The sequence below is a fragment of the Aythya fuligula genome, chromosome Z, assembly GCF_009819795.1.
Source record: "Aythya fuligula isolate bAytFul2 chromosome Z, bAytFul2.pri, whole genome shotgun sequence".
In the NCBI taxonomy this organism is placed as follows: domain Eukaryota; kingdom Metazoa; phylum Chordata; class Aves; order Anseriformes; family Anatidae; genus Aythya; species Aythya fuligula.
This window is the reverse complement of record NC_045593.1, coordinates 29762981-29787473: the sequence shown is the minus strand read 5'-3', so window position 1 is coordinate 29787473 and position 24493 is coordinate 29762981. Positions and strand designations below refer to the sequence as shown.

General features: G+C 36.0%; 1 protein-coding gene across 1 annotated transcript in view; it reads left to right on the top strand.

Annotated features, from left to right (window-relative positions):
• The window catches only part of GLIS3 (GLIS family zinc finger 3), a 167476-nt gene that overhangs the window by 27468 nt on the left and 115515 nt on the right, over positions 1-24493 (top strand). The window contains exons 2-3 of the mRNA XM_032206148.1: positions 8446-8653; positions 14703-15828. Of these exons, the coding sequence (XP_032062039.1) occupies positions 8446-8653; positions 14703-15828 (1334 nt within the window). The remainder of the gene's footprint in view (positions 1-8445; positions 8654-14702; positions 15829-24493) is intronic.

Genomic DNA, 24493 nt, shown 5'->3' with positions numbered 1-24493 from the left:
TTGAAAAAAATGCTAAGTATGTATTTTTAATGTGAAGAAATGCACAAAAGTGCTGTGAAGGTTCAACAGCATTACAAGAAAATTGTTGTGGGGAAAGAAGTGTTACAAGTTCCAGAATTATTTTCCTAAGGTATTATCTTAGTTGTCTGTTCTTTGATAGGGAGATATGTTGTTTCCCTTCTAGTTTAGTGCAAATGTTACAAAAGTTGAGTGCAAATTACTTATTTCCAAAAGTGATTCATCCAGGTAATGATTTCCTAATCCTGCTTTGCAGTTTTTTGGGTGGCTCACTGGTATATGGTAGTTCTGCATTGCAGACAGGTGATATCAGCAAAACAGTATTGCAACAATACTGATGGAATTGATCAGCTTTGTTTTGCAGTTGAGTACAGCACTGTTAAAGGGGCACAGTTTTTCTCTACAGAGTTTGTCTGGAGTCATACCACACATAGTGTATTGGGAAGTTTTAACAATAGTTCTTTTTTTTTTTTTTTTTTTTTTCCCCTCAAGTTGTGCCTCTTGCAAGTCAGTTGATTAAAAAAAATAAACACAACAGTTTATGCTCTCATGCACATACATACATATGCTCTGTGTGTTCACTTAAGTCAGATTCAAACAATATTTTCCCAGTGGGAGTGGAACTCAAAGGTGCTACCTCTCATTCCATTGCTATTCTCTTCTCTTATTTTATTTTATTTTTTTAAATATCTGTGTATTTTTGTATTTCCTTTTGGTTATAATTGTAATTTTTATTGTTAATATTGTAATGATATTTTAAGGAGCTGGCAAATACTGAAATTGAGAATGTGAAACTTTTTTTTTTTTACCATAAGATTAATTTACTAGCAAGATTATATATTGCATTATTTTACTTGTGGAGTTTCTCTTAATTCATACCAGTTATTTGAGTTATGTGGCTTGAACAATGTATTCATTTTACAGAAAGACAAACTAAATGGCCAGGCTAAGGTTTGTAGGTAGAAACATAACAGAAGCTGACAGGAGAAACTCACATCCCAGAGAAATGGTACATACCGTAGACCAAGGATGTAAAGGAATATGTTATCTGTACTAGAAGAGAACATACTGTACACTATCCTAACAATGACAAAAGGGGAAGCACATGTATGTAGAAAATCTCTCAAAGAAAAAAAAAAAAAAGAGAGAGAGAGAACAAAATAATAGACTTTCATCAAAAACAAATAAGGAGTTAATTACAACTTAAACATTTATATTTTAGTCTAGTTAAACATTTACTGGTTTGTGCAGTAGTTGACTGATAACTTCCTATTTTTATGCAAAATAAGCAAACAAATCAGCTCTCAAACATACTTTTTAATAAACGGGTGACCTTCCTTTTATAAATTAAACTGATAGTTTATAATGAAATATTACAAATGTCTTCAGATCTAACTGAAAATCAGTTTTACAGTACATGTTTTCTTCTGGAACTTCCCTGAACCTAACAGTTTCATAATATGGTCTTAGTTTAGTCATTAAAAGACCACTGTTTTCATTTGTTTAAATTCAGTGGTTAAAGTGTTCCATAGAAATAGATGATCTCATTGCTGTCCGCTTCAAACCAGCTAAGTTAATTACCTGCAAGGTATTGTTTTCACCAGTCAGTTCTGGATAATTTTTTACCCTGGTTCCACTTGAAGGGAGACATTGTTTTTTATTGTGCTTTGTCAGTCTCTTTTGTCTCACAGTAGAGCTGCTGAAAGTACATGCTTGATTACTTCATACAATGAATGGCAAATAGCATTGGAAATTAGTGCAAGCTAATTTACCAAGTGCATTCTGATAGTAAAGAAAATGCCTTTCCAAGACTGAAAGCATGGAGAGCTTTCACAGTACATGCATAATATTTTCTCATAATACAATGTGGTCATACAATTCTGTTTAGTGCATTTCCTCCAGATTATTTTTCATGATTGCAAAGATTAAGTCTCTGCAAACAGTTACAAACATGGGAATTGCCAATACCAGTCAGATTAATGGTCTGTCTAACCTACTGTTCAGAGTGGACGCTGCCGGAGGTTTTGGAGGAAATGGCTTACTAACAAGGCATTGGTAGTATGTGCTAAGTGTTAAAAAAATCATGAGCTAAGATCAAGACCATAAGGCTAGAAACAGTGAGTTCCTTTTTTTGTTTTGTTTTGTTTTGTTTTGTTTTGTTTTGTTTCAAATGTGGGGTAGTGTTGTTGTATTTGTATTAACTTACTGGTTTATGGTCTTCAGGACCTCAACTTTCGAATTTTCTAACTGCAAAATTAATTTTTTTAAAGAAAAAATTCATTTTTTTAAAAGAAAATAAAGGTCAAGACTGTCTGATATGTAGTGTCAGTGTGGGTTGTGAAACTTACATATTTCACAAGACTTCCAATAAAAATCATACTTTGGCAACTTTTTGAACCTTAGTGTAGTAATTTCGTTGTACCCTGAAGAATTGCAGATTGCATCCCATATACAAGTTGCTCATTCCTAACATAATTTTGAATGAATTTTGTGTAGTTAAACTATGAGCCTCAAAATCTACCAAAATGACTTGGGTCCAGAAGATGCTATGGGTGTAAAATAAGCCCAGGTTCCCAAATAGATGGTACCAGTGTGAAGAAGAAGCCAGGACTCCCAAAAAGACTCTGGTTGACCCTGTGCTAATAAAAGCAAATAGCAATCTCCCCCTAGTCTTTTAGTCTTTTTTTTTTTTTTTTTTTTTTTTTTTTTTTCTTTGAAGCTGCAGTTCAACTCACTTGCCTTCTAAAGAGGGTTTCAGGGGATCTCAGATCCACAGCTCTGTGGCTGGTGTCTCTTTCCCTAGGTAGGTGACATGCAGTAGCGCTTTTTAAACAATGGACAAGTGGCTGTTGTGTTCAAGGACACAGGGAAAAAGTTATAGCTCTCTAATAGTTATTAATAATGTGACTGAAACTCATGGAAGGAAAGGCTGAAAGAAATTGGCATCCCCAAGGAGAGAGGAATGGAGCTATTTCTCATCTGGAAAGTTTTCTATGAGATGCTTGGAGTGTGTTCAGTCAGCAGTTACTGTGAAGTCCCTCCAACCAAGGTACCACCAACCTTACAGATATGGTGGCATGCTGCAAGGATGGTTCTGCAACATGTTGAAGATTCACCATGCTATCGAAAAACACGAGATTTGGTTCAGAAGGACTTTGATGGCTTACATCTAGTCTACGTGAAGTACAAATTGACACAGTCTTACTGATTGCTTTGGCCCATCTATCGTCTTAATATTTATTGTCTTACAGTATGCTGTTTTGGGTGTATGTTTCTTTCCTGCTCTTAGTGAATGCAGAATCCACACAAACAAGACTGGAACCCTATTAAAAGGGAAACACTAAAACTGACCATTTCCAAAGCTCTAACTACTGCACAACCAACAGACAGAAAAAACTTTAGGGAAATTACGTTTGGTCTTTTGTTACAGTTCTTTCATTTCAAGTTGACACTCTAACAGTAACAACAGGATAGATTTTCAGATAACCTTAATAGCTTTTTTTTTTTTTTTTTAATTTATATTGATTAATTCAATTATTGAATAATTTAATGATCTAAAAGATGACTTAATTTGATCTCATGTTATGTATTTGGTATGTTGTGTGTTTCAGAACACTGAACATCTAAAACTGGTTTTAGAATAATACTATAGAACAGCTTGGGTTGGAAGGGACCCTTAAAGCTCATCTATTCCAACCCTCCTGCCATGGGTGGGGACATCTTTCACTAGATCAGGTTTCCCAAAACCCCGGTCAGTGCAGCTTTGAACACTCCAGTGACGGAGCATCCACAACTTCTCTTGTTAACCTGTTCTAGCATCTTGCCGCCCTCATCATGAAAAATTTCTTCCCTATATCCAATCTTATTCAACCCTCTTTCAGTTTAAAGCTGTTACCCTCTGTCCCGTCACTACAAGTGTTGGTAAAAAGTATCTCTCCATCTTTCTTCTAAGCCCCCATTTTATATATGAAAGGCCACAATAATGTCTCCCCAGAATCTTCTTTCCTGCAGGCTGAACAACCCTAACTTCTCAGCCTCTCTTCATAAGATAAGTGCTCTAGCCTTCTGATAATTTTTGTGGCAGTTCTCTGAACCCTCTCTAACAGGTTCATGTTTTTCTTATGCTGGGGACCCTAGAACTGTATGCCATACTGCAGATTGGGTCTCATGAGAGCAGAATAGAGGATAATCACCTCCCTTTACCTGCTGGCCATGCTTCTTTTTTGCTGATGTACGTTTTTGTCTTACTGTCATTTATACATGGGAAACATAATTTGCAATTACGAAAGTTAGATACAGGAATTTCATAGTATAACCTGAGATACTCTGTAGAATTAACTAGTTTCTACACTTGGCTCAGGGAAGTAGACAAAGAAATTGCTGTTATTCAGTCAATATCTGATAAAAGAAAATGTGTTTACATGGAAACTTTCCTTTCCAAAAATGAAAATGTCTCCAGAAAGCACAACAGTGATATGAACTAAGAGAATTCCATTCTACCTAAATTAAAGTAGTTATATTTTTCTGTATTCTTTGAACATTCTTCAGAAGTTTGCGGTGAAATATTTTTCCATGTCAAGAATGAGTGAAGCTTACCTATTAACTAACTATAAAGAATAAATAGGGAAAATAGGTAAGCCAAGGAATGAGGAAGTGAATGGATTAAAATATTTCCATAAAATATTTTTAATGTTTATACTTGTTAGCTATTACAGTTAGATATTGATAAAGAGCAGTTTTTATTTGTGTATAATATGTTTATTTGGAATAAATGACGTGCTAAGCACCTGCAGCTCTTCCTGTTATCCAGCTCAGGACTGATTCTATTTTACAATACTCTTGCCTTTATTAAGCTATCTCCTGATTTAAATCTTTGTATATAAGGAAATAAATTGATTCTTATTTATAATACTGGTTCCATGTATTTTTCTCAGAAGCTTCAGTGTCATTCAAACCCCACCAATGCCCTCCAAAGAGGTTCCCATTTTTCTCAGCTGATGTGGATTCAAGATATTCCTGGTGCCTGTCCTTCCACTGAAATGAACTTTTTAGATTTCAGGTTAAAGACATGGCAAACTTCGACTGACAGCTCCTCTGGCTCTGTGGGTATATCATGCCAAATGTTAATCCAGGACAGAGTCATTCTGCCTGGTCAGAGTTATTCAACACCTTTGAGCACATTTTCTGACAGTTTGCCTTTCACCGACAGGATTGGGCTAGCTCAAGTGTCAATGTTGCATCCCTTTAACTTTATGCTGGTCAGATGTGAGCTGTACTCCAGCAACAGGATCAAAGCCAGCATATACTTCCTATCTTGTGTTCTAACTTAGCTCAACACTCAAGCCTGACTCAGATCAAACTAATACTTCTTGGTGACCTTCAGGACACAGATGAGATATTAATGGTGGGCTTTAGACACACATATCTCTGTGAAACAGTTGATAAAATGTTATGACTTTGCTTTCCATAGCAGTAGTCTTTCACTTTGTAGTCTCTTTCAATGGTGTGAGCTGATGATAGATGCTTTTCTCTCTTTTCCCTTTAATTGGAAGAATTGTCATTTTTCCCCATGACAACAAATGTTTGTGAATGATATAAAGAAGAAAACTTTTTGCTTCTCAATCAGAGAAATGCACAAAGAAATGTTTATCAGAGCCAGAGTCTTACACTGCTTTTGTCTGTCATCCCAATAATAAAGTCTCTCCTAAGTACTTTTTTTTCTTTTCTTTCAGTAACTGGTGAACAATGAGTGTGCTGTTTATGCTCTGATAATAAGAGAAAAACTTCTAATTGCAAGGTGAAAAGGGTTGTATTGAGTATGCAATTTCTATTGTAACAGTAATGGTTTGTCACTACTGCATTTTGGTTTTCATTTTGAGGATTTCTTTTCTGACATCTATGTTCCAAGGAGGAACATACCCTATGTTCAATTTTGTATAAACAACAATCTAATTTTATGATTGCAGGCTGTCATTTGAACCAAATAGATGACATATGGCCTGTCCCTAAATAAAAATTTGGCAAGTGCATAGGCCTTCATTTCATGGATATGATGAGTAAGATATTATGGTTACCACTGAAATTTGTTGAGGTGGCTTTTATGTGAAGGGCATTATGTTGTTATCCAGGGAAGAATCAGTATATATTTCTTACTTTTTTTTGTGTGTTTCAGAATTGTTTTTTTGCAGTGCTAATTAGTAGTTTAACATCTTATGAAGCTGTTAATATATATAGGCTTTACAAGCTTCACAACTGTGTTTCAGTGTCAAAAACAGCCAGATTTCTTATGTTAGTATAGTATAGCATGCTTCCCTGCCTTTTGTTTGCTTTGCTGCAGAAAGCCTTTGGTTTTACATGATAAATGTACCTTTAAAAAAAACAGCTGACTGCACATCTGTAGTATGCACACATATATAAGCATATTATGTAGTGTTATGTAACTTATGTGAAGTGAATGTGTCATGTAAATATTTCATTCCTGTTCATCTCATCCTTTTGCTAGAGGAGTAGTATTCATATTACTGCTGGGAACAGCTTACGTTTTTTGTATAATAATTTTGCTGGGTGTTTCCATTTTAGCACCCTGTAACATAGTGGAAGCAACTACTGAGTAGCATACTGATTCAGCTGTAGTGAGTTAAAAAGGCAAAATACTGCACAGGAAAGAAAACAAAATGACTTTTTCTTATTCTGTCAATCTAATTAGACATCTATGAGGAAATCACAAAGTAATCCCATAGTGTTTAAAAGCTGCTTTTTTGATACCCCAAATGGAGTTAATTGCAGTACAAGGAATTCTTCTTATATGTTTGCCCTTGGAAATGTCCAGTCCTTCTAGTTACATTTTATGTTGGGTTAGTAACTATTGTCTTCATTTCTTATCCTTGATTTTTCAACTAGATGCTATATTCTTCACTTATATTTCTGAATAGTAGCAATGAGTAAGTTATATTTATTAAAGGGCTGACATATTTCATCCCAAAGACTACATTTTGGTGGTATTTCATATAATCAACTTGTAAAATCTATACATGAGTTGGATCACCCATATACAGCAATTTGGATCGCAGTAGACTGAGGATCACATATGTACTCCTGATAAATACATGTATATGTCAGATATTACTAGTTATTACTAGTTAGTCAAAGGGAAGAAGAGTTTGAGAAAAAGGTTCTGACCTCTGAAACAGATCTCTTTTTTGTTTATTTGTTTGTTTGTTTTTTAGAAAATCTATCATTTGAAGTTCCTAGGATGAATTACAGATTTTTAAGATAATCCTGTCTCCTTCCTGTGACTGTGAGGGTCATGAATGCCTTAATATACTTCTTTGTGGAGTTCTCAACCCATTTGAACAGTCTTGTGACAAAAATGAGTGAGTTGTGCAACCAAGTCAAAAGTAGATTCATTTCAGAAAAAGATTTAAACTCTTGAAGTGCTTACAGTATTTGTCCTGGTACTGCTAATCCTGCTTTGAGAAGTAGTCCAAACACAGGGAAGCTGCTAGAAATGTGAACAATCTAATTATGTATTTCCAACTGTGATGAGAATTTGGTAGACATCCAGTAACTTCCATATCATGACCTATTTTAACTTCTACATATTGATGTCTTTTAATGTAGGGGATCTTGTAGACTACCTAAATCAAGACACAGAGTACACAGAGCATTTTGCCGTTAGTCCTACTTGCCATCTACCTCTGTAATCATCCTTTGCTATTGTGTTAACAGCCATCAGCTTTGAGTCATGGCTGCAGTTACTATGAACATACTGTGGCCTTTCAAAGTCCAGAATGCTACTTTACTCAACCCAACTCAAATTCCTCTCCTCAGGCCTCTGAGGAATGTTGGATCCCAGCTATAACTCTCTCCTGCGAGAAAAACGTGTGTGCTTTGCCACAGCAGACCTACTGTAAGGGAAACAGTTGGAATGCATGCTTGCAGTCCCCATGCTTTTCTGGACAGCTGGTGGTAGAAGTGATGGAATGGCTTTCAGTGCTTTGTAGCTGTGGGATTTGGTACAACTCAAGGCATGGTGGTGTTCCTCCAGCCTCCTTGGGTTCTCTCTTCCTTTCTGCAGAGAATGCTGTAGTTATGACTTGGCTATCCCTCAGCTGAGGACTGCTCTTGCACCAAGTCTTCAAATAGTTTTTTTCTGATGTTTATCCATGATGTCTGGTCTTTAGCCCATGTACTTCAGCATGTCTGAAACATGCATAATTTATTAAATCCCCTTTAGAACATTCCTTTTTGTATTTGGAGAAGTTTGCAAACTCCTTGTGTTGATCCTCTGTTTCATTATCCTCTGAAGATGCTCAATTCCAGTTACTTCTGTTGCACAAAACAATATACGTTCTGTGGCTTCCTCATGGGTTCATGGACGGGAGATGAATATACACCTGCCTTTTTTTTTTTTTTTTTTTTTTTTAGGAAGCCTTGGTTATGGATCCCAGTCTAAGTCCAATGGAAAAGGCAGCTGCAACAACCTAGTAGTCACCAGCAGTCCCATGACAGTTCAGCGCCTAGGACCTGTTTCACCTCCTGCTAATCAAGTTTCAACAGCATGCAACCAGATCAGCCCTACCCTACAGAGGTCTATGGATGCTTCCAGCCTGAGTGTTCCTTCATCAGATACAAGGTCCTGAGTTAGCTTTTTTCTTTTCAGTACTTAATAAAGAGGCCTTTTCAATTCTCTTGCCATTTAAATGCAACCTTTCTGATAATTACAATGGTCTAAATGATGCTTTGTTATGCCATGACAAATTTAATTTGATATAATTTAATTCATGTCAGCTGTAATCACAGTGGTATAGATCATTCATATCAAGGGTAAAATGTAGCTAGAAATTTTCTATGCTTGATAGGGTTTTTTCTGTTCTATAAAGATTTTTAGAATCACTTAGCCATATTTTTGCACAGAAAAAAATAAACCAGGAACAGGAAATGCCGGAAATAGTCCAAATGTGACATTTTCATGGGTAGTTATGTGTTTTAAGTGTAATAGTACTAAGAATATTATGCTGGTGCCTGGCAAGTAATAATGTCAGACAAAAAAAAAAAATCACAATGCTTTGCTAATGCTTCTCGCTCCTTATCAACTGCTATTTCTTTCAAATTGTTTAAATGGTTAACACAAGTTAATAAGATCAATTGTTCCCTATCTGCAATGAGCTATCAGTTAACTGCATCTGTTAGGCTTTTCTATTTTAAACTGTTCCAGTAACTTTTGAGATTATAGCTATGAGCAGTATAGAAAAACATGAATGAAGGGAAAACAGTTGTTTAGACAACCTCCATACAGGTGCAGTAAGCACATCCCTGGATGTTAGTTAAGCACAGTGTGTAAAAATATTACAGCATATTACGTGGGAAGGTACATACCCACTTCTGTAGACGTGGCTTGTGCAATAATTGCCTACTCAGCTGAAATGTAACCATTTCTATTCACAAAAGGCCACAAGAGCCTTTACTCTCTAAACAATTTACATTTTACTACATCACCTTATTGCAAGACAAGGAACCATCTTGAAATAATTAAAACTGCTATTATGTCAATGGAAGAAAATCTTGCGATAGTCTGCTACAAGATACTTTGGGACATGTTGGACTTGGTGATTCTTATGGGTCCCCTTCAGCTCAGGATATTCTGTTCTGTTCTATTTCTGTTGCTTCACTTGTGAAAACTAAGTTCTTTAGGACAATTTATAAGATTAATTATGCTACCTATATAAACATGTCAGGGAAAACCATTCGCTGCTAAACTGGTGACAAAGGACAAATCCAGAGACATGCCTTTGTGACAGAGTAGAAACAATAGAATGAAAATATCATTAGGCAATTATTACCTATTTAACAAGTCTTAGGTATACCTGTAGGGTTTGTTATTTTTATGCGAACATATGGTTGCGTGTACTATGTCAGTACTGTGTTATACATTTTTGTTTTTATTTAAAATAAACATTTACTAAGGGTGATCTGAAGTTGAAACTGGCAGAATCCAACCTGTAGTGTTCCTAGAGTGTCTTTTAATGATTTATCAATGAAGACTTTATAAAATCAGTTTGTTACCCAAAGAATGTCCATCTCAGCAATTTTCCCCTCAATTTAGAGCAGAACGAGTTTCAAGTTATATTTTAATTAACAGATTGTGGAGACACTCTTATTTTATTTTATTATTTTATTTTATTTTATTTTATTTTATTTTATTTTATTTTATTTTATTTTATTTTATTTTATTTTATTTTATTTTATTTTATTTTATTTTATTTTATTTTATTATTTTTTATTGCTTCAGCATTAAACTGAATTTGCCTAAAGTAGTTGTCCAAGTTAACTTCATAAACCTTCATGAGCTGAGTGACTGCCTCCTCTTCATTGTGGCTTTTAGGACGCAACATGAACTGTATTCTGACAGTTCAATCCAGAACAGCTTGTTGGCTGAATTGACCCAGACTAAAATGTCTTATATTGATTTTTACTGATGTGGGGTGTAAAGTTGGCTAAACCACAGTTTTCCTGCAGACATCATCAAATTTTGGGATATAGACCAAGAGAAATAAAACCTTTCTCCCAACTTCTCTGAGAGTTTCCCAAAAAACTTTTCAGAGGAGTCAGTTATGCTGCTTAAAACCAAATATAATACTGCCACTTACTGAGATGCAATTGAAAGAAGGACCTAGGAAAGAAAAAAGTGTTCTTGGCTAGTAAAACAGAAGAGCAGGCAGAAAGGTTGGGAAACATAGTTTTCAGTCTTCTGTATTTTTGTCTAAGATTATGAGTTATACTTGACACTGTGACCTGTGTACACGGAGGCAGAATAGAGTGACAGCTGGAATATCTTCTAAATATTCATAAAAATCTGGTCCAAACTCACAGCTGGTTTAGATTAAAGTAAGCAAGCATGCCAATTAATTGCATCTGAGAATCTGGCATGGTGTTATAGTTGGTCCTTCATTTTCATATTAAGTAAATTTATTTTTCCCCAGAAAACTTCTTAGTCATGGTGTGGGCTGGGTTTTAATGATTTTTTCTCTGTTTTGATAGCTGGAATCTTTGTTACTTTTGAATGTAGAGGCTTAAGTGAAAACTAAACTTCTTCAGATTATCTGGCTCTTACTTATTATCTATGTTAAATACTTGTCGAACTTTTAAAATCCTTTGAAATGCAGTTTCTCTCCAGCTTCACTGACAGGTGTGTTCCTTTGTGTTAGGCACTGGTAGCTTTTTGAATGAGGCTGGTCCTAATCAACATCTGATTAAAATTCTTGACATTAAAAAATAGACTTGTTACATTGATTCATGACTTTTCCTACTTATAAGAAGGAAAATGAAATCTAAATGATCAAGCTGGCAAAAGAAAGCCATCATTCTTATAATTTCCAGTTATAAGTGTTTATAGCACAGTGTGGAAAAATCAAACCTTACTTTTCTTATTCTGTTGAGGACTGGGTCTATAGCGGGGTCACAGCATACTAGCATAATTTAACTGCCTTATAATGAACAGTGCTTTAACAAAGCCTATTGATAACAGAACCAACAACCTGATTTTTTTTTTTTTTTCCTGCAAATAATTACCCATTTAGATGTAAATCTTACACAAGATTGACCTGATACAGCTATGACATTTTTCTCATTTTTCTTAATCAATATTGTATTCATTGTGTTAATTGCTCTTTTCTTTAACATTCTGTTTTGAAAGTAAATGCTATTTAAACCCCAATGGAGTAACATAACCTCCATAACAGTACCCTGTACCAACATTCAGTTTGAACAGGATGTTTCTTAGTTATTCTTATACAGAAAATCAACCAACCATTACAAGAAAAAAAAAAATCTTGAGAAAATGATTTTAAACTTCTGGAAACTGCTGTAATACTAAGTAACAGGATAAAAAAAACATCATGAAGCAAGTGCTCATGTGGATGAGCTGAATAAGATAACAAGGACGCCAGGATTTTTCAGCTTTAATCTGTGTGGCTGAAGTTGAATGTGGGAAGCTACATACACTTCTCTGTATTGAATGGCTGCAACTAATATTAGCATACATTTTGTCAATCTTACAAATATGATTGAAAAATAATCCACAGATCTCCAACGAAAAAAATTGTTTTACCAAACAGAATCATGGAAATTTGTTAAACATTAGCATATTCACTGGGGGTATCTCCAAAGCCATTGTTTAGGATCTGTTCTTGTTCTCTTGAATTAACTGATGTTGTTTTAAATGGGATTGAGATCCTCACTTTCGCCAGCTACCAATTCTTAAATTAGGTGGTTTCATGTATCTTCACTGAGGCTGCAGTCAATGCAGCTACAAGATGTGGTGCAGACATAATATGCAATTATGCACCTTAAGAGATCTCTCTCATGGATTCTTGTCTCCTGAAGCAGAGCCTGCAAGAAAACCTTGCAGAACTCAGTAGCAACTAGAGTATTATTTATCCTGAGTAGGTTCTAAACTTGCTTACCTATTAAGAAAAAGAAGCTAGTAAAAGAGGTGGAAGTGCCTCCTTGAAGATGCTTGTTGTACGTATGTTGCAAGAAAGAGATGAGATTTGTTTATTTTCTTTATAGTGCATACTTTCTCTTCTACACATTTGAAATTTGTAGTAATATAAAAAATTATAAGTAAAAATATTATAAAGTTTAAAGAAGTAAAAACATTATAAATAACTGACTATAGGAGCATACCATTATAAATAAGTATACATTATTCCTTGCCCACAAATTTATTTGAATTACTGCTTGTAAATATTTGATATACCGTTTAGTTAGAATTTCAAGAAATATTTTTATACATATAGTATTTAAAGTATCTATTACCACTTACTAACTTTATTTTGTTAAGTTAATTTGGCCTCCTGAAGTCTTCGTAGAATAGGAGAAACTATTGTGTACGTTGTTTATCATGTGAGAAGATGAGAAGCAGTGATTAAATAACTCATTTACCTTCAAAATGCATTTCAGGTTTAGAAGAGAAACCAGATTTTCTGTGTATGCCTTTGATCTCCGATTTAAATTCTGTGCTTCTACACTTCCAAAGTGTATTGTAAAAATCATAAATGCAAGAATTAACCCCCAAATTGCAGAGGTTTTTGTTGTTTGTGAGATCTCCATGTCTATCTAGATGCCAGGTTCTTTCTACTGTTAGAGCTCCTCACAAATACTAATTAATATAATAATGACACCACTGGCTCCACCGGCTGGCAAGAAATCCAAGGGTGCCAATATGCAGAATTGAAAAATAAAGACATAAATCTACTTGTCCTTTACCCAGCATTTGCAGCTGTGAATCAGGGCACGTGGTGTCCTTGTATTTCCTTATTATACTTTTATGTGGATACCAATATTGTTAGGAGCTTATGATGTTTTTTAAGCTACCTGTAGGGTATTTGCAACCTAAACAAGTTTCTTAATCTTTCTATGACAAACTGATAACAGCAGCAAGATTACACTTTTGTGAAAGAAAAATTGACTGCTGACTTAGAGGGAAATACATCATGAAACAAAAACTAAATGAACCCCTTCAATCAGTTCTTGTACATTATTAATTTGTTTGTTTTGTTAAGTTAGATATAATCTGTATAATCTTCAGCTATTTCTGTAAAGAATATTTGTATGCATTACAACTGGCCAAGTGAAAAAGGTTAAACATTTATTCTTTATTAATCATTTTTCTTCTCCCTCTTTGCTAGAAAAAAAAATGAATAGTAATCTCAAATCAATGAGCTTCACACAAGGCAAGAGCATAATGCTTTAGCTTCAGAAGCCCAAGCCTCTTTACACCACGGTTGATGAAAAAAAATCCTTTCATTTCTGCAGTGAAATTTCAAGAACCATTAGAGCAGCATTTCTTAAAATCTTAAGTGTCCCGGTTTCAGTTAGGACAGAGTTAATTTTCCTCCTAGTAGCTGGTAAGGTGCTGTGTTTTGGCTTAGGATGAGAAGAGTGCCGATAATACACTGATGTTTTAATTGTTGCAGAGCCGTACTTACACCAAGCCAAGGACGTTTCAGCTTCTCACACTGTCCTGCCAGCTGGCAGGCTGGGGGAGCAGCAGGAGCTGGGAGGGGACAGACCCAGAACAGCTGACCCAAACTGGCCAAAGGGGTATTCCATACCATCTGATGTCATGCTAAACAATATATAGGGGTGGCTAGCCAGGGTGAGGGGGCTGGACTGCTCGGGGTTAGGCTGGGCATCGGTCAGCAGGTGGTGAGCAATTGCCTTGTACATCACTTGTGTTGTACACATTAGTAGTAGTAGTACTATCATCACCATCATCATTATTATTATTATTGTTATTATTATTTTTCTGTCTTAGAAAACTGTCTTTATCTCAACTCACAGGCTTCACTTTCCCGTTTCTCTCCCCCATCCCAGAGAGGGAGGGGGGAGGGTGAGCAAATGGCTGTGTGGTGTTTAGCTGCCGTCCGGGTTAAACCACAACACTTAAGTTAAAAATTGGACTCTTAATTATCTTTTTACATATTTTTTGCCTGTGTATGGCTCCTGGTGTATCAACTGAGAGTACTTGAAGTTAGAGATAAGTTTTTTCACATGTAACCTTCCTTTAGATGTATGTGTGTGTGAAGGTTGAAGAATCACTCTATAGCAGTATATACACATGAAATTTGAACTGCTAAAGTGTCTAACTGCTTACTCATTTTATTATGTCTTTGTTCCAGGTCACTCTTGTCATGTGAGTCTCTGGCCTCTACAACATCAAGCTTGTCAGAAAGTCAGTCCACTTTGAGCGTTAAGCAAGAGTGGTCGCATGGGTACAGGACACTTCCTTCTCTTTCTCCTGAACAAGGTTTACAAAATGGTAGTGAGTTGAGGGACTTACTAAATTTTTCACCTGCAACATCTGTGTCCAGTAGCTGTGTATCTAACTCATTACCATCCTACTTATTTGGCTTAGAAAATAGCCATTCCTCTTACCTTAGTCCTCGCCATTCCTCTTCCCGGTCTCAATCTACCCGCTCCAAAAAGAGAGCACTCTCTCTTTCTCCTCTGTCTGATGGCATTGGGATTGACTTCAATACAATCATCCGTACATCCCCCACCTCTCTAGTGGCCTACATCAACAGCTCAAGGACATCACCAGCTAACATTTCCCCACAGCCTGAGGTTTATGGACATTTTTTGGGAGTTCGAGGAAGCTGTATACCCCAAAACTACTCTGTTCCAGCTACCCAGAAAGGTCTACTCATGGCTAATGGCAGTATCACCTTCCCAGAGTACACTGAGAATAGTGCTGGTGAATACCAGCGGATGCAGCAATTGGAGCAAGCCAGCCTGCAGACAGAAACCACGACTAACATGGTAATCCAGCAGGGCATGCCTCCCATGGACAGCCAGACTGTGGGTGCCCTGAAAAATGAACAGCTGGATGAGTTCTCAGGCCATACAGTTGACATGCCTCCTCCACCCCCTCTGCCGCCACCTCCTCCACAAGGGCCTCCGCCACCATACCATGCTCATCAGCACCGACATGTGCCCAGCCTTCCTGGTCACATGCACCCTCTGCCTGTGCCTCCATCTGTCCCATGCCCACAGCTTGAAGAAGATGGGGAGCTGGATGATTTCAATGGCAAGCATGGCTGTCGCTGGATTGATTGCAATGCACTGTATGACCAGCAAGAGGAACTTGTGCGGCACATAGAGAAGATTCATATAGACCAGAGGAAGGGAGAAGATTTCACATGCTTCTGGGCAGGGTGCCCACGAAGGTTCAAGCCGTTTAATGCCAGGTATAAACTGCTGATTCACATGAGAGTCCACTCCGGAGAGAAGCCAAACAAATGCACAGTAAGTCTGAATTCAGCCTCCCTTACCAATTATAGACTATATATTACTCATGACAATATAGAGAAGTTGTAATTCTGTCTCTGTATCTAATGTTTCAAAGTAACATTCTGGATTTTTGTTGTTCTTGTTTGGTTGTTTGGTGGTGGGTTTTTTTTGGCTAGGCTGCATGACTGCCTCATCTTTCTGTCTAGATAGAAAGGAAAGGTATTCTTTAATTTGATATGTAAAGACAGATAGGATTAAACAAAATTCTGTTTTCTAAATTTAGAAAGCCTTTAATATAGACTGCAGAAGTGGCATGGTAGACCTCCATAAATTGAAGCTTAAGTACCATCAGTCCCTGGAATATTATAACCATACAGGGGGAAAATGTGACGTAGAATAAATGACAAAGTGACGAATAAGTGACGAAGAATAAATGACGTAATCTATCTCAAAGTATTATTGCATGATGTTACTCTTTTTTGATTTGAGAAATTTTGGGGATTGTGTATAATGTAACCATGATAAACTGAAAAAAGTTTTTGCCTGAGAAAAGAGGCAATTGCTTGTTTCATTACTAACCAAAAACAGACCTGCAGCCCTATTGTCCTGAATACAGTGGGAAAAATACACATGACAATTTCTCTGCTCACATCTTCCAGTAGTGAAGATTCAACCCCCAAAGCCGTGCTTTTCTTGTATCTTTTCTTAGGATCAATGCAAGCTTGTCCCTTGCATACATAATCAGACAGGGAGATGATCTAGCCAGTAAACCCTCCCATCAGCTTATGTTTGGACTCCAGTGAAGCATTTATAATCTAATTCAGATTCTTGATTTTATTTACTTATAAGGTATATTTCGGATGACAATTAGCTTACCCACACTAAACGCTAGAGCCATCAGAAAACAGCCTAACCAGTACTGTTCCTAGTCCTCAGCAAAACCTAAGAAAACAATGAACATATGTTTTCTAGAAAGAACTGCTGATTGTTACTCATTTGAAAAACATGGATTTGTTTATAAGTTGTGTAATATAAGTTGGTGCAAGGAGTCTGTTTTGGTGTTTGTCTAGTTAAATGTTTTTCTTACAATTTGTTACTTATTCTAGATGTTTGATTGTACAATAGATAGACGAAATTTGTTCTTTAAGTTTTTGGACTCTAAAGGGCTCAATATTCTTCAGGAAGAGGAGATATCTTCCCAGATTTAACTCTTGAATTTAAAACACTGGGCGGAGGAACTGTCACAACACTAGGAAGATTATCTTTCATTTTTTTTTACACTAGAGCCTGAATGCCTGAATTCTCTGCTCTCTGAATCTCTCTCTCTTTCTCTTTTGCTTTTTTTTTTTTTTTTTTTTACTTACATTTTGTTATATCCTCTTTTCTGCTCTTGGGATATGTTGGATCAGAATTTGCCGTTAACTTCAGTTTCTTGGGCACTTCTTGTCAGCTTTCCAGGGAAAGAAAGAGAGAGAAAAAATAATTGTTAGAAGTCAATAAAATAATTTTTTAAGGGAGTAGCACATGGAAAAAAAAAAATCATACAGAGACAACAGTATAAAGAAAGAGGGCGAGAATGGTGAATTAACACTAAAAGAGTAAAGCAGTTACCCAGGGCATTTGCAATAGGATATCTGTGATGAAAGATCCAGTAAGTTTGGGAAAAACATTGTGTTAGTAGCATTCTATACTCACTCTACACTCCCTGCCCTACCTGCTGAGAAAAGTTGCTTACATTGACTTCCTCATGTTTATGTCCTTATGTCCTTTATGTCTCTGTCCTTAGCTTTGAAGGAATCATCATTCATCGATGATAAATATGTTTATGAATAAAGTACTTAACATGATCCCATTTTTAGATGACTAATCCAAAAGTGTGTGCCAAGCCTTACCATGTCACAAAAAAAAAAAAATTAGATGTCTATATTAGCTTCTTAGAAACAGGTTTCTCTCATATACAGTAATGACACTTCTTCATTTTACTGAACTTCAGCAATTAATGAGGGATACTGCCAAGTTTACACATTGAAAGTTGATACTTATCTTGTTTCATGTTTAGAAGTGTAACGAAGTAGAGAAATTTTAAGGGTGACTTGGCAACTCAAAATGTGGTTGTAAATCTGGAACATAGGACCACTTCCTTGGGACAAACATGCAGAACTGGCATTCATTAGTAGGCTTTGAGTGAAACAGCTTGCTTTACTATTGCACCAACAGTGTAAATTTGGAAAACACATTAGACTTTCTAATGACAAGGGGCTACAGCCTGGAAGTCTATCGGTGTATGCAGGAAACTATACTAAAGTCAAGCTTCATACCTTTCTCACCAAGCAGTGAAATTTACAATCATATCAGTATAATTGGGGGTTTTAAACTGTGATTTTAGGTGAGATATTATGGAGAACACTTTGGGCAAGATGATCATGAAATGTGATTTTCGTAAGAACCAAAAATTATGCAAAAGAAATCTGAAGTTTCATAAAACCTGTATGAGTTAATGCACTAAAGTGATAAATCAAAACAATCCATTTATCCTCTTTATTTTTCCACCTGCAGTCTTTCTGTAATTTATTTTCTGATTCCACATGTAGGATGCTTCTTTCTCTAAAAACATTATAAAGTACAGGTATACCTTCATTGCAGCTTGCATACTGATAGCAGGCAATCTAGGACACCAATCGGGAAGAAAAATGACAAATATTGACTTATTACATGAACCAATCAGATTTACTACAGAGAGAATAGGAGAAGTCACAGGTCTTTGGTAAGAAATAGCTTAATATAATGTTTCAAGAACATCTAAAACTAAATGCAGCCAATAAAACTCATCACTTTAGTGACATCACACGCCAGTCATTGTCTGAACATCATGTATGTTTGTTCCTAACATTTTGCAAAAGTTAGTTAATAAGTGTTGTTAATAACACTTCTTGTTAAGTGTATATTACAATAGGTCCTGGTTAGTGTATTTATCATACAGTACTTGTTTCCACGCAGCTGAAGGGTGAGAGAGCATTACTTGGTACTGTGTTGATTGTTTGACTATTTCATGGTTGCAGTGGATTGCTATTATAGTTCAACAAGCTCTGCAAGATTATAGTAATATAAGGCCAGGGTCACTTATAAATTGTGTTATTAAATGCCACTAAAAATTATGCAGAATCAGGTGCATAACTAATTATAAACTGAACTTCAGAAAATCCTTTTATTCTCCTCTTTGATTGTTCTGTGATGACTAAATCATATGTTTGAAGAGAGATTTAAAGAATAGCTGTGACTGCAACACATCATGTACTTATAGTTAAAATTGCAGGTAGATATTTTTGTGACCTACACAGTTGTTTTGCCACATACAAACTAGCTCCTTTTTATCTATGTAATAAAAAATAGAATTGATAAATTATAGATAAAGGCTCTTTTCACTCTGTTATCTCTGGTTTTGGATGGGCCAGCTTTTTCAGTTCTGAGAGATGAGAGTGTTGTAGAATGAGTTGTAATCAGATAGCAGCACATGATGACCAGGATTTGATGATCCTGATCATCAGATAAAAACTTAAAGTCAAGCATTCTCAAGTTCAAAAACTCAGAGCATACCTATCCCATTGCACGAATTACGTAACAGTGAAGATAGAAACTGTAAAAGTACACCTGCATACGAGGAAGACTTTGACCAAGGTAACTGGGGAGCAGAAGATCATTCTAAAACTAGATCTTCTAGATCTAAAAGATCATTCTTCAAGTCCAACTCCAGGAGTTGTATCCTTATGAGTCCCTTCCAACTCAGTGTATTCTATGATTCTATACCAGTCCTGACAATTTTGACTTTGTATTGATTTTTTTTTTCTGTAAATCAAACTTCCCTCTCCCTCTCCCTCTCCCTCTCCCTCTCCCTCTCCCTCTCCCTCTCCCTCTCCCTCTCCCTCTCCCTCTCCCTCTCCCTCTCCCTCTCCCTCTCCCTCTCCCTCTCCCTTTCCCTCTCCCTCTCCCTCTCCCTCTCTTTCACCCAGTATACTTCTTCTGTGTACTCAGAAGATTCGTTGTCATTCTAAAATGTATGAATTTCTTAATCTGAAAAAAGAGTAAATTTCATAGAATCCCACATTTTATTTTGTATGGGAAGCCAAAGTGGGTGACTCTATATCGCAGTATATGGAAATTTGCAAAGTTGAATAGTACCTGCATGCAAGAAGCCTAATCTGAAGCTGCCTTGTTTGGAGTAGGAATTCATTATATTGGTGTTAACATGTCTTGAGATCCCTTAATGCTGATTAAAACACCTTCTGGGTTCTATTCCAATATACTGCAACTGGAATGGATTCTAGCTTCATTTCAGTAACCCGATTTGAAAACTAAAATATCTATTCAGGACATGATAACATACATTTAGTGTCAATTCCTAAATTATTTATATAAAATTAGATATGAAATTTTTGAGTGTGGTATATTTATGTATTAGTCTATGTCTTAGTTTGTGGGATTGGGTATAAGAAAGAAGTTAGTTAGATAAAAAGATAAGAAAAAGGTGAATGCAAAATTGATGTTGAAATGTAAGCAGTTAGTTCTCTAGTGGTTGAGATAAAATCTTCAGTGTTTGCCAGCATTTACCACAATGCTCTCTGAGCTTCCCTCAGATCTCCTCTGGATTAGAGAAAAAGAGAATTCCTGGTAGCTGTGGAAACTCTGCAATTGCAATTGGCAAATGCTGACCTTTTACTCCGGCTGCACCTGTGAGCTTATTTTCTACTCAGTGTTCCTTCTTTTATGGTGAATATTTTTCTACTTTTAAAATTCAGCTGCAATAAGTGGTACTTAATTAACTTTATGTCATGCTATGTAAACAGTAAACTTTAAATATTACTCTGGTGTAAATAGCAACAGCGCATTGTTAAAGACAATTTTCAGGCTCTCCCTTTGCATTTTCATTTAGATACACTAGAAATACTTCCCCTTTCAAGCTAAATTCAGTCTTTTTGCTTTTTATATGTTCTGAACAGCACAATGTGTCAGTATTTTGAAGTATGGGATAGCAATACTTATAGTGCACCTTTTCTTTTTATCACAGCTGCCTGATGTGATTTTAACCAATAAAATTGCTAGTATTTCTGCCGGGTTTAAGGTAATATCAATTTAACATCTGCTAAGTATCTGAGAATAACCCACAAGACATCAATTTAATAAGCACATGAAACAGAAGTTATGGTTAAAATAACAAGGAGCATAAAACTTCAAACGTGTATAATGATTACTTGAGGCAGAATTAAACATCTTGAGGTGAGAATGAGTATTTAGGTAGATATGCATGTACTATTTGAATAATATCTTTTAAGAAGATGGTACTCAAGCTGAAATGTTAATTAAAATCAGAAATACATTCTGTGAAAAATGATGGGATATTTTTCTATTTTCAGACTCTAGTAGTGTGCCTTCATATGCATGATGTGTTATTTGTGGCATGTACTATAGATTTTATGTACAGAATATACCACTGTTTCTTGATTATAAGAAAAGAATGTAACAAATCTCATACCTGAATAATGTTGGTAGGCACAGTTACTGGGACCTTTTCAGACACCCCACTGCTTGTAAGGTGTCCTCCAAATGCAGCATAGAGAAACTATGCAGAATAAATGCTGTGTGTCTGCCTTGTGGAACTCTGTTCAAGTCTTCAGAGGATGGAAACAATAAAAAAAAAAATTAATTTATTTTTCCTTGCATGTCTGCTGAAGAATCTTTCACCATGCTAAAATAGTAGCAGCTGAGCACGCAGTGTTAAAAGAATAGTAATTTAAATGTTAGAAAAGTTAGAAAAGACAAAGCTTGTAGTTGTCAGTTTCACTAATTCAGTGAACTAACTGAAGCAGAAATACCATTAAAAAACAGAGATTTATTTATGGTGTGTAGACACAGAAAAGCTGCGTTTGAATTTAGACACATAAAGTAAAGGCTTCCTAACTCTCGTAAGTTTTCACAGTCTCAGTAACCTTTTTTGGGTTATGATGCTTTAGCTAGTTAAAGGTAAAACAAATTATGATGAATTGTGGGTTTGCCTCCACAAACAACTCAAACCCATGTGATCACATCAAATGGCATCTGACCAAAGCTAATAAATCTTACCTCTTAGCAATGGTGCTATTGCTGTTTTAATATTATTCTTTCAGTATCAAATACATAATGTGTCCACAGTGCAAAGTGTAATGGTATGTGCTTTTGTTGTGACTGCTTAAGATGCCAAACTTCCACTTTGGTTCAGTGAGCGGCTGAAGGCTAATATTATCAAAAATACTGACCTTTAATAACAAAGCATCGCTTTGTGTATTCAAAAATATAAAGCAAACTCCTTTCCACATGCAGATACAAGACTGGTGTTAGTGAAAAATTATGGCCAGAGAGCTATATTTTATATTACAGAAACCTTTGTACACATGTTGTACAAAGGTTTCTAGGTTATTAACTCTTCGTGTATGTGGATAGGCACAAAGGTTTATATTTTATTTATTTTCATTTTCTTGTAGCATGATTTTAATAGAATGTTTTTGAAATTTTTTTTTCATTGCTATGTCAAACCATAAAGAAATTAGAAACTAAAATTTTTGTCTCTTTGAAATGTGGAATCCAAACTCAAACATTTTGTGTCAGAAAATTTCAATGGCATAAATTTTATATGTTTTGTGTGTGCATGTGTGTTTTGTTTTGGTTTGGTTTTGGAGAACTAGATTTTTAGCTAGAAAATGATGTGAATTAGCTGAGTGTCTAATGCCAAGTTTGTGTGAAGTATTTGGAAACTGGATTACTCTTGAAACCATAAGATCTTTTTGCATAACTTTTACACTGTCTTCCAGATTTACTTTGCATTTTCACAAAACTCTGTTTGGTTGATGACTGGACCTGTCAGGAACAGAATAAATAAGTTAAGAGGCTTTCAATTTCTTGGTAGAAAAGCCTAACAATATCTGCTAGGAAAATAAGAAATACAAGTTGTGATACAGTCACAATAGAAACAGACAGAGGCCATTCATGGAAAACATGATTCTAAAAAAAAAAAAAAAAAAAAAAAAAAAGGAAAAGGAGAAGGATAGATAGATAGATAGATAGTTAATAGATCATACCGTGCATTGCAATGTTACTTCTTCAGAAAGGAAATGTGGTTTTAAAGAAAAGGTAAACACACTGTCAGCTTTTATTCAGGTGCTTGACATTGATTTCCTGAGGATTAGAGGTTTAATTAATGCTTCTTACACACTGTGAAGAACTTCTCAGACATCTAAGTCTGATGGCTTGTGTGTGAATATGGGCTTTTGAAACAAATGTTAAGAACTGCACATCACAGAACAGTGATTGGATTATTTGTACAGAGTAATTAGGAAATGGAAAAATGCCACATACTTTTTGATGCTCATATGTTTGCACTTGCTGAATACCTTGCAAACCAAATGCAAATATATTTGAAGTGTTTGGAGATACTAGGGTATCCTGTGTTATATTTTTTTAAACATTAAGGTTTTGTTTAAGATGCTTTTACTCCTGTTCAGGAGCATATAAGTGGTAATGTGTAAAGAAATCAAGAGAAAGTTCTGGTTCTGTGAATTTTTACAATGTGAGTTGCACAGCAGTTGGCCTGTAGACTTCAGTGGGGTTCTTCCATACAGAATTCTGGAGCCAGGAACACAGAGCTCAGGGTTTCCATTGATTTCAGTGGCACGTCTTGAACACAGATTTATACACACATTTACATCTTTAGGCACAATTGCCCAAACACAAAGGAAGACAAGAATCAGCTTGATTTACTTTGGTCCCTGAAGCAGTTCTGTTTCAATGCCCTTGTAGCCCAAATTAGGTGAGGTGACATTGAACAGATGCTGAAAGTTGTAAACTTTTACGGGTGAAGATAAATTCTAGGGTATGTTTCCAAAGGACTTAGACAGTATAGGGATTAAGCACTGTTCAGAACATGGCTATAGTTCTGAAGGCTACATATATATAGGCTACATCTCTTACATACATATAGGCTACATCTCTTCATACAGATGGTTGAAATAGGCTTATTGGACCAGGATGTTACTAGTTCAGCCAAAACAGTGAAGTTCTCTTTTACAGATCTGCAATTGCTATTGATCTTGGGTTAACAGGGCTAAAATAACTCCTGAAAAAAAACTTTTCTGAATGGGGCTGCATGGAAATAGGGAACTCTTTATAGAGGAAGTCACTTGAAAGGTACTGTCTGAGTCTGTAGATTGCTGAGCTCGAAAGTGAAGTTCAGAAAGTAAAGCTGGTGAGCGGGCATGTGTTTTGTCTAGAGCTGCTCTGGGACTCAGTTGGCTCAGCATCGGAGATTGCTACATGTGGCAATTGTTTTCTAGTACCATCTTCTTGTGGTTTAACCCCAGCAGACAGCTAAACACCACACAGATGCTTGCTCACCCTACCCAGTTGGGATGGGGGAGAGATTCAGAAAGGTAAATGTGTGAGAACTCTCAAGTTGAGATAAAGACAGTTCACTAGGTAAAGCAAAAATCATGCATACAGGGAAGGCAAAAGAAGGAAATCATTCTCTGCCTCCCATCAGTAGGCAGATATTCAGCCACTGCGAGGAAAGCAGAGCTCAAAATGCATAACAATCTCTGTGGAAGACAAATGCCATCACTACTGATGTATCCCCATTTTCCCTTTTTTACCTCAGCTT